An 11,616-nucleotide genomic window follows, 5' to 3' on the forward strand; every position below is an offset into this window, starting at 1 on the left:
GAATACTTTTTAAGTATAACCTATGAGGTCGGGTAATGTACAAAAATTATGTATAAGTAGACTTTTTCTTAGTGTAACAATTCTATTTCTTGGCCTTAGTTTAGGTGAGGTTAAATAATGGGGCTGAATGATATGTGAAATTAAATGATTTATTTAATTTCATTTATCATTTAATGTCACATTAACTTTTTTATAAACTAATGTTATAATGTCAACAAAGTTACGTGGCAATGAAAATGACAGGTGTCACGTCAAATCCCGATTCTCTCTCTTGCACTTTTTATCCCTTTTATCATTATTTTATTATTAAAATGTTTTGTCAGAATTCACAGTTCAACGGAACAAGAAGACGCACAGTACCTACCACCCAACCTTTTTTCTGCGAATTATCTCATATACATAAAGAGAAAAAGAGGGAATCACTTCTGAAAAGGTCAGATCTTTTCTGTTTTTAAGGTTTTATGTGTGCATGAAATTGCTGAGAAAAGCCCCTCAACTTTGATTTCCTGGTATACTTTGAGGTTTGGCTGCCTGACCTGTTAAATTAGGTAAATTCAGACCTTCTTGGAAAATGGGTTTGCTTTTCTTTGTGGATTGCTTATTATGTTTTAGCTGTTTCAGGTAAATTGTTGGGAAGTCCAACTTTCGGTGCCTTGGAGTTTTCGTTTTACTTCTCCTTGGATATTACAGTTTGTCTTGTTGAATTTTCTGGAGAATAAAACTCTCAATTACGTTCTTTGCCGATGCTTGAATTTATTTTTCCCAAATGTTCCCGTACAAGATTTAATTAATGATTTTGCGTAAAAAAGTTAAATGTACTGTGTTACTGATTTTATTCCTTGCCCGTTTATTCTTGATTCTAGATTCCCAATATGTTGGAATACCTTTTCCCTCTTTTATTCTCAGCAGGTTTTATTATTCCTTTATTATTTATTTTGTTATAATAATATAACATATCAGCAGAGAATTGATCTGTTAGAGGGGGAGTTTTAATTAATCATATTTTGGCTTGCAAAACCCCTTTCTTTCACTGTTTTGAGAAGGTAAATTTCGTTCTTGGACCAACCCCAGTACCCTTCTTTGTCCTGTCATTATGTTTTAAATTAATTATTTTCAAATATTTTTCTCAGCTGATGCTCATAGTTTATTATTTCCCTTTGTCATAGTTTTCATTTTCACATGTGAATGTAGACTCGTTCACCAAACAACAAAGAAAGTGCTAGGATTTTCTTCGACTTCAGTCCTCTCCCTGTAAAACAACCTGTTTATGATCTGGTAAAGAACTGCTTTTCATCAGTTTGATTCAATTGTTTGGCTGAAGGTTTGAAAAATGCTGTGTTGAAGGGAGAAGTTTGATTGAGAATAAGAATTAATTGAAGTATGGGTTATCTATGTGATTTCTGTGCGGAGCAAAGATCCACCGTATACTGTAGGTCTGATGCAGCTAGCTTATGTTTGTCCTGTGATCGTAATGTCCATTCTGCTAATGCCCTTTCAAGACGTCATTCAAGGACACTTGTGTGTGAAAGATGCAACACCCAACCAGCATATGTCAGATGTATTGAGGAGAGGGTATTTCTTTGTCAGAATTGTGATTGGACAGGGCATTCTGGGTCGGATACAAGTCCTGCACACAAGAGACAACCGGTTAATTGTTACTCTGGTTGCCCTTCAGCCACAGAACTTTCTGCAATCTGGTCATTTCTGTTAGATTCCCCTTCAGTTGGAGACACCACTTGTAAGCAGGGGATGGGTTCATTTAGCATCACTGATAATCAGCTGATTGATTACCAAGTTTCCCAAGAAAAGAATGATATTCTAGATGCATCTGTTGTAATTGAAGCTAGTGGCTTAAACAATATGGATGTCAATGAATCAACTGTTTGGATGGGATCACAAGTGCCTTTATTTGATCCGAAGCTACATAACACAGAACAGCCAGCTGGATCTTCTAATCCTGCTTTGCCCATGGTAGCAAACAATTCCATAACATTTTGTTTTGAAGAGATATAGAACTTAATTCTTTATTTAACCAGCCAAATTTCATCAATTTGTTGTACTGTGATGAACATTTCTAAGACATAGGGAGAACAGCAGAGCTACTAATATGTCGTCTCATATGACCTAGCCCCCGTTTGATAGCAATTTTTCACCCCCAAAAAATAAAAATTTTCACCGTTATTTCACTATTCCAGTCGGTATTTTTTACTTTTTTATTCAGGGTGGAACCCACTTTTCTCTCTAAAGGTCAAAAAATCAATTCTCATAATCACTACCGAACAGGCCCCTAGTTGGCTGCTGCCCTACTCCACATTGCTTGAACATTGCCATCATGAACTGTCCATGCAAATTTATACTTAGCCTTGCTTCTTGGCCTGTTGTATTATGGCATTGTAGTACGTAGCAGAGTATTTAGGTAATTTAAGGATAATGAAACCCTCAACTAGTGACTCCCACTCCTGGAAATAAATAAATAAATAAAAAGATATCTTGACTTCTGATACAATGTTGGGCTTGTTTTCTTTTTCTACTGGAGATTGTATGATCTTTCTTGTCTGCCCTGTTGTAAGTAGTTTGCAAGACTTGACGCCTCAAGAATTTTAGATTAGAATTTTGGGATTCAGATCATGCGAAAATACAAGATTCTCAGCTATAACTTAACTCGTATGAAAAATAACATGGTATAATATTCCATAGAACCGTTTCAACTCCAAGTTGTTTTAGGCACAATCATCTTCTCCTGACTGAAAGTAAATTATTATATTTGTACCCGTCCCTCATTTACTCTTTGTGTACCTGTTAGTGGCGCTTTTTTTTAAAGCTAATGGCCCTTGAACATGCACATTAGAAATTAATCAAGATTGCTTTCCTAATGTGTCAGTACCTATGATTGCCAATGAAAAAGCCTGAGACATATCAGTTTTGTTTGCCACGTCTGGAAGAATTCTTGCTCCTAATTACCACTCAAAGATAGAAGTTGTTGGTTGTAATTAGTAAAAGAAAAACTTGGAGATGCAAAGGACAAATTGACTAATATGGAAGTATTTGATGGTATGTCAAAGTATGTACTTCAGCCCGTAGATTTATCATGTATAGAATTAAAACAAAAATGGACTGGGCTCTTCATGTTTCCCTGAGAGGAGCAGCAACTTATAGAGATGAAGGGTATCATGATTACCAGTCATTTATCTTTTACTCAGTTTCATGCAAACTTTAAAAAATGTCATTTGTTATGCTTTTGCAGGTCTTCCCTGGAACAAAAGGAGCTACCTTTTACGAGGGAGATAGTTTCTACGATAATTTCAATATGGATGAAGTTGACTTGGATATTGAGAACTATGAAGAACTTTTCAGTGCAGCTCTTGATAATACTGAGCAGCTCTTTGACGACGATGGGATTGATGGATTATTTGGGACGAAGGACATGTCTGTCTCCAACTGTCGGAGTGCTAATGCAGCTGAGGTGATTCTCAAATGGGACACTATCTCGTGCATGTGACCATTGCAATTTATTATTAAAGAAACGTATCGTTTAATTATTATTTATTATTGTTGTTGTTATCATCATCATTATTATTTTGAATTGTTGCTGAAAAAATTCGCCTTCACTATGATCTTTAGATGTCGATTTCACATGATTAAGATTAGGATTTAAGAGAAATAAAGTTTGGGACATTAAAAAAAGTAGTTGAAGAGTCTTGGTGTTGATGTACCATTCTTGTCAAATACTTTTAGAAACAAAAATATGTTAAGATTGTGCCTGAAAAAGAAAGATAATGTGCTCTTGTTGAAATTTAAATAGATCTAATCCATGGTGTAGTTCTATTATGTTTATTTTACTATAATTTCAATTCTACATTAAAGACAGAGTAACATGCATGGCATGAGAATTAAGCACTTTCTGAACTCTTACCTGGATATTTGTTTAGATCGAATAAGTTACAAAAGAATAAGTATATAAAAAGCTGATCATGTGATGTTGGGCAGAATGGAGATCAAAGAGACTTGAAATTTATGTGCATATTTGGTGGCATGAATTGGATTTGTTTCAATTGGCTAATTCAAACTTGATAAATTAGATGATATTATGCCTGTGATAGAATCTGCATTTATATCTTTTTTCAATAATTGTGGATAAAATCAAAGCTCCTCAGATCCATGTTATAGAGATGGACAGTTTTTTGTGATGTCATAATTATATGAAGTGTGAGGGTTAACCGCAGTTGTAATCAAACTTCTATTGAGAGATTGTTTGCCCTTAAAACAAAATCAAAATTTTACAGTATGTCAATCAATCGCTTGCTGCTACAACTATCATAGACTGATCGTTTCATGGCTTTTTATGCTTCAATGAGGAAAACTCATTTCTCTCCAGTTTGTATGTGTTACATAGTCCTTTTCATGATTGCATTTCATCGTTTCTTTATTTCTACTTTAGCAATTAGCCATCACACCTCTCCAGTTATTCAGTCCTCTGGACTCACTGAACCAAAACATAAAATTTGCATCATATAATAGCCATTGCACTGATTATTGCCCCTTAGGATTACTATAATCTTCACAGTTCCTGGTGTTTTGACTTAATAACTGTTGTTAAATGCTGATGAATTGATGAATCTTTGACTGGAACTTAGTTATTGAACCTACTTCTCTCTCTCTCTCTCTCCTTCTCTGTGTGTGCACGTGCGTGTGCGTATGTGCATCTCTCTCTTTCTGAGAGAATCAACTTTTAAATATTGTTTAACATAGTCATCTCGTTGCATGTTGATCGATATGCTTCAATACCACTGCTTACTCAATGTCAAACTCATAAGTCTATTTTCTTCACCAGCATCAACTCTCTGTTTGAGAAACTTAATCGACATGCTGTTAACTTTGGTTGCTAATTCAATCTGCTGTATTACCATGATTATCTGTTTATCTCCTCAGTAACTATTATCCATGTGATGATATTAAAACCGTCAGTCTGACATCAAGCTGTGCTGAATTCAGCAAGCTATATCACAACATTTTTTAATAACTTTATTAACAAATATCTGCTGAATGATTTGTAGGCTAGGAAATTCTAGTGTGAAAACTAATTACGCATAAGAGTAGGATTCAGAGGGGTCTTTATTTGGTGGATATGGGTGGGTTTTGGTACAAGGATTACAATCTCAAGTTTAATCATTGTTGTCTGGGTTCTTTTTAAATGTTAAGAGTGACGAATGGGGATAACTTGTGCATGTGTAATGTCTTCTCTCATTTGACTAAAGACTAGTGGTAAAGTTGTCATGGTCTGAGCTTGGACCAATAGCAATAGGAAAATAGAGAATAGTTGGCAAAACATTATCCTATTCTTTTTTTCCCTAAAGGAATGAAGTGCTGAGAAAAACAAGGCAATCTAGTTCTTCATGATAAAATGTTGGTGCTGTTCACCTTCTTTCACTTGGCCACAAGATCAATAATTCCACATGGAGTAATATGTTGTTTGATATATGGAAATTTACTTTTCTCAAAGAAGAGAGAATAAAAAGGAAATAGAAAAGGAAAAGAAATAAAGTATGGGAAGAGAGGTGTGAAAGGTGAGTATTTCAGAAGCATATGAAAACTCCCGCAATTATCTGTGGCTACATTACTTTAGCTCTTCTAGACGCATAAAGTACCATTGAATACCCAAAACTTGGACTAGGTTACAGGGCACGTGCCCAGTATTTTGCAATGATATCTGATGCATGAACTATATAAAAAAATTTCATTTGTTCTTTAACCATTTCAGATACATCGAGATTTTGCCTTTTGAGTAGTTTCTGTATCACTATACCATAGATTTAAGTATTATAGTTCAAAATATTGATGTTATGCAGTTTCCATGTAATAGCCTAGATTGGTCTTCAAAAATCAACAATCGAAAGATTTTTCTTCTGAATCCCTAATATCAGCAAAATTGTCCTGCATAGTATCCATAGGCGAAGTCATTGTAATCTTTGCACCATTTCTAACCAAATAAAAAACGTCTGCTCAATCAATTGTCATCAGATCCTCTACTTTAGGTGGGATTTAGTCCAAGGTTTTGAAATCCCCTGGGCTTTGATGAATCAATTGCTGAAAGCCTAAGATGGCCCTTTCGCTGCAGGACTTCGTGGCATTCTTGCTCTCCATATCAAATACTTGCTGAAATTGAGATTCTTTGTTATAATTTATCAACTCTGTAGTATCATGTCAGAATGTCTAATTCACCTAGTTTTATTCATTTCTTACTAGGGATCATCAGTTGGGAGGTTGAATGTGGCAAAACCAGCATGCAGCAATGTAGCATCTGCTGATTCCACAATAAGCTGCTGGACTGAACCAAACTTATATTTTGCGAGGCAAGCACAATCTGGCCTCACTGGAGAGAGCATAACTGGAGACTATCAGGACTGTGTAGAACGACCGCTGTGTCCTCTGGGTCCCGAAAGTTCCACATATTCTTCTAGCCGAAGTGATGCTGTAATGCGTTACAAAGAGAAGAAGAAGACACGCAAGTAAGATATCCATTGGCCTCTTGGTTATTGTTTACGAAGATCAAATGTTGATTGATATTATAAGGAACCAAAACAACATTAATAGTAGGTAAAAAGATTAAACCATTCTCATTAAATATGAAACAATAACAAGAGAAAAAAAATGCACCAGATGTCATTTAACGAAAAAAGGGCATGGAAACTAATTGAATTAATGAAGAACAACAATTTTTATTAATGAGACCTTTTAACTTTTATCTATAGATCACCAGTCTTCATTAGAAAGTGAAGAATCTAATGAAGTGCTCTTATAAAATAGTTGGACAACGTGGAAAAGGGAAAATGCTGTTGGAATCTTGTAGAATGCTAGAAACGGAGATGAATAGGGAGAGGGATGTCAGGTTATAAAGGAATAGTGGGAGCATGATTAAATCTTTGCAATTGTTTCCATTATAACAAAAGAGAAAGGGAGACCAATCAAGCTTGACACCTCCCCCATGAGATAGTCACAGATTTGCCGTGGTTTCTTTGCCAAGGTATGTAATGAATTAGATCTGCAGAAGCCCATAAGACAAGGGAAGAACGGAAATGAGGAAAATCCAAAGTGATAGGAAGAAAAGAGAAGAGAGGTGGGGAGGAGGAGGAAACCAAAAAGGAAAGAGGGAGTTGGCTAAACATGCTCATTTAATCTCAATAAATAAAGGGAAAATTACAGCTGGGTTACCCAACCTATGCAACATAGAGGAATTAGGTCCTTGACCTTCTATGTGTTGTATTTGGGTTCTCAACAATTCAGTTTTGTAGCACTTGCCAATTGGATCCCCAGTGGATGGATTCTATCTGTTTCGCAGTTAAAAATCTCACAGGTTGTCCAATTTTATGTCGTTTCTATCTTGTATTAATTGATAATACATTTCTTGTGTATTATCCATGATAAATAAAATATTTGATTACCTATTAAAAAAAAAAAAGTTAAAAATGTCACGTGACTTGCTGACTCATTTTTTGAAGAGTAATAAACACTTATTCTAATTAAAAAGAAAGAGCAATAGTGGTATGCTGTTTTGTTTAGTCTGTTGTTTAGGTTGTTTTTTAAACTTTTAACTTTTAATAACTTTAATCCTACTCAGTACTCTTCTTAGTTTTCAATAAATTTTTTCTTAGAATCATATATAAATCCTTTTTTTTTTCACCACCTATGACATATAAATTTGAACCTGATTTCTTTTTATAAGGTTGCCCGTGGCACTCCCTTATAAAATTCTTAGATTAATTTATCCCTTTCCCCAACATCTCTAGAAAACATCAAAAGGCTCACTTCGGCCAAAAGTTTTCACTCATCTGGGTCATTCAGGATTAACCTAAAAACAGTATGGCTTCTAGAAATCAAGTTATGCTTTTATTATATGCATAGGATAAAATGAGAAATATAACAAATATTTACTTAAAGAAAAACATAAACATAAGAATATAAATCAGGGATTTATAAATTCATCTTTAAAAGATTTACAACTAAGGATTTCCCTTTCGGGAAGTCCCTAAAGTTCTAAAATAAATTTAAGAAAGAAAAAGGAATACCTTAAATATTCACAAGAATGTTTCAGCTATACAATATTTTTTGGATTGAGAATTTTTCTGGAGGAGAGGTTTCAAAGGTTTTTTAGATAGCAGAGAGTACACAGGTTGTAAACTTCTACTTAAACCAAATGAAACTCATTCCTTAAATAGAAAAATTCTTGGGAGCAAAAAGTCTAAACTATCCTTGGAAAAGGCACACGTTTCACCGAGAAACTTCTGGTCATTTCAAAGTCTAACAAGTGGAAAGAAAAATTTCAAAAGTTCCTACGTCTTTTGCTAAAAATTCAAAAGGTCTACAGTTGGGAATATTTCTTTTACAAAATTTCTACCAACTTTACAAAAAAGTCTAAAAAATCTATCAAAAAAGGGGAAAAAGTCTAAAGTTGAATAGTAAATTTTTATCGTAATTTTGAGAGAATCTTTCATCTTTTCCTCTTTTCTGCTGGCACATCTGTCTTGTTCTGCATTATTGAGAATCTTTTATCAAGTATCAAGATTATGGCGTGCCACTGATGAAAATGACATTCCACTATCTGAATTATTGTATCCTTCATCATGTGGATCTTCATCTTCATCTGAAAGTTTGAAATTACTGGCTTCATTTTTTTCTTTTTATCTGGGCATTCTGCAATTTCTTTTTCTTCTTCATGATTCTTTTTTAGAATTGTCTCAAATGCTTGATTTACTGCTTCTCTAATTTGTTCTTTCAATCCTTCATCAATTTTCTTTTTCTTAATCTTTTTCTTTTTTCTGGAAGAAGTTCCTTCATCTTTTTTAGATTGCTTCTGAAATTCTTCAATTTTTTCAAAAATCTTTTCTAAAAAAACAGTATCTGGATTGGGGTCTTGTGCTTCTTGAAGAGATAAACAGTCTTGACTATTTTGGGCCACCATTTTTTCCTTTCCTTTGCTATGCTGAATTTCTTGGGCTTGTGAAAAATCTAGGTTATTTGAAAAATGTTCTTGCGAAAAATGATCTGGTGGACTATATTTGACTAAATAATCAAATTTTTCACTGGGCTGTCCTAAAAGATCCCAAATTTCTTTACCCTTGTCTATAGCAGATTTATCAGTCTGCTGAGTCTGATTATCTGATTTAGTAGAGGAATCAACAGTCCCCTGAGTCTGTTGGGCTTTTGGTAAGTCCACAACCTTCAACGGATTTGATGAATCTTTACCAGCTACCGTTTGGGCTGGACTAGCTATGGACTTCTTGGGCTCCATAATACTTGTTGGATATTGGACTTTTAAATCCAAAATCTCTTTTTCTAGTTGGGTTACTTTCTTTTGGAGTTGGGTTCTTTCTAATGAAAGGTTCTGATTGGCTTCATTGATAATTTTGTAATTTTTTTGCATACACTCATAGTGTTAGCAAAAAATATTCTAGTCTTTACTTGGAGAGAAGTCTAATGGAGGGTCAGAGTAATTTTTTAAAGAAGGAGATAAATAAAAATTTATTCCTATCTGTTGTCTTGCTAAATCTAATGCTTCTTGAAAATTTGTGAATCCTTTGTAAAGAGGATCTGGAAAATTTTTAATACAATCTAAAACTTCTATCCAAGAATAGAAAATTCTTGGAGTTTTTCCTTTAATAACAACATAAAATTTAAATCTTTGCTTGTTCCGACTAAAATGTTCTGATAATGCATTCATGCATGCAAGAAAATACTTCTGGTCTTTTGGATTCTTATTATATGAAATTCATAAATTATCTAAAATACATTTTTCTTCTCTAGATAAAGAAATATGAGGTAAAATTTTGAAAGAAATATTACTATTGGGAAAAACTATAAGTTCTTGGTTTCCAAACCTTAGTCTGTCTTGTAACATTGGTCTGTTCTGATTAAATGGAGTCTGTGGTAAAGAACGTGATGCAAATGAATTCCCTGGTGGAATTCCTGGTTTTAAAGGCCTTGGTCTTGTCATCTGTATAACAAAATTATGTTAAACAAATTTAATAATTTTTATCTATTATTATTCTACTTAGTATATCTGCCGTTTTATTATCACTACTTTTAATATGCTCAAATTCTATATTAATTCCTGTATTTGTAATTCTATCTATAAAGTTTAACCATCTTCTTCTACTACTTCTTTTTGAATCTATTTTCATTTTATTAACAAAGGAAATTATTGCTACACAATCTGTTCTTATAGTTATTTCTTTCTTAGATATAATAAATAATTCAAAACTATCTAAAGTATAGTTTATAGCTAATAATTCTGCATCTATGCTACTTAAATTTCCTTTCTCTTTATAATTTCCACTATTGTACCTACAAATTCTTTCTGTACTTTTATCGGTATATTTATTGGATTTGCATATTAATATAGCTCCTCATCCTATCATACTTCCATCTGTTTCTATAATTAAATATTCTGAATCTAATGGCATAGTCAATTCTGGTAAAGTTTTTATCTTTTCTTTTATTTGTTGGACTAATTTTATGTCTTCTTGATTAAAAAATCTTTGTCCTGTAGGGGATGTCTTTGCATATAAGGGTCCTGCTATTTTTCCTAAATTTTTTATAAATGGTCTAGCATAATTTACTAATCCTAAAAATTTTTGGATTTGCTTTAAATCTTCAAGTTTGTCTGGAAATTCTAAAACTTTCTTAGCAATATGGGGTTGTAACTTGATTTTTCCTTCTCCTATGTTAACTCCTAAGAAATCTATAAATTCTTTAAATAAAATCATTTTCTTTTTACTAATTATTAAACCATGTTTAATAAATTCTGAAAATACTATTTGTAAATGTCCTCTATATTCTTGTTTATTTTTACTGAATACTAAAATATCATCTATATATACTATTACAAACTTACTATGTTTATTAAAAATACTTTCCATTTTTCTTTGGAAGATACTGGGTGCATTCTTAATTCCAAATGGCATTACAAGCCATTCAAAATGTCCTTCTGGACAAGTAAAAGCTGTCCATTTAATACTTTCTGGATGCATTTTTACTTGCAAAAATCCTGACTTTAAATCAAATTTACTAAAAATTTTGCAGTCTTGTATTTTATTTATTAAAACTGTTTTATCTGGTATGTTATAAGCATCATCTATAATATTATCATTAAGTCTTTTATAATTAATAATCATTCTACTGTTTCCTCTAACAATTTTTGAATGTTTTCTAACTATAAAGGCTGCTGATCTATGAGAACTTTCTGATTTTCTAATTACTCCTAATTTTAAGAGTTCTTTTATATGTATTTTAAAATCTTCTAAATCTAGATTTGTAGCTTCTATATTTTTAGTTTTAATTATATATTCTGGATTTTTAATTTTTAATTCACATAAAACTTTGTCTTTTTCCCAGTATTTTAAAACATTTTCTCCTATTATTTCAATATTTTCTAATCTAGATATTAAGTTTTCTATTTCTTGTTCTGTTATTAACATATCATAGATCTTTTCATTATCAATTAATTCTATGATTCCAAAATCTATTTTTTCTAAATTATCTTCTTCTAGAATTTCAAAATTTATTTCTTCTAAATTATCTTCTTCTATTAATTGACATTCTCTTTCTTTTTCACACTTACAA

At 32.7% G+C, this 11,616-nt stretch overlaps 1 protein-coding gene across 9 annotated transcripts in view; it reads left to right on the top strand.

The window, feature by feature from the left end:
* Window positions 1-326: 326 nt before the first annotated feature.
* Window positions 327-11,616, top strand: part of LOC111402097 (zinc finger protein CONSTANS-LIKE 10-like) — a 20,362-nt gene continuing 9,072 nt past the window's right edge. Inside the window, exons 1-5 of one of the 9 annotated variants that reach the window (XM_023030160.1) lie at window positions 327-548; window positions 622-1,043; window positions 1,192-1,971; window positions 3,245-3,463; window positions 6,244-6,506. In XM_023030160.1, the coding sequence (XP_022885928.1) occupies window positions 1,381-1,971; window positions 3,245-3,463; window positions 6,244-6,506 (1,073 nt within the window). In that variant the 5' untranslated portion in view covers window positions 327-548; window positions 622-1,043; window positions 1,192-1,380. Of the gene's footprint in view, window positions 549-621; window positions 1,972-3,244; window positions 3,464-6,243; window positions 6,507-6,749; window positions 7,399-11,616 lie in introns of those variants that run through there. The other 8 variants (XM_023030166.1, XM_023030165.1, XM_023030157.1 and 5 more) reach the window with 8 other exon arrangements.

Source organism: Olea europaea, chromosome 10, assembly GCF_002742605.1.
Source record: "Olea europaea var. sylvestris chromosome 10, O_europaea_v1, whole genome shotgun sequence".
In the NCBI taxonomy this organism is placed as follows: Eukaryota; Viridiplantae; Streptophyta; class Magnoliopsida; order Lamiales; family Oleaceae; genus Olea; species Olea europaea.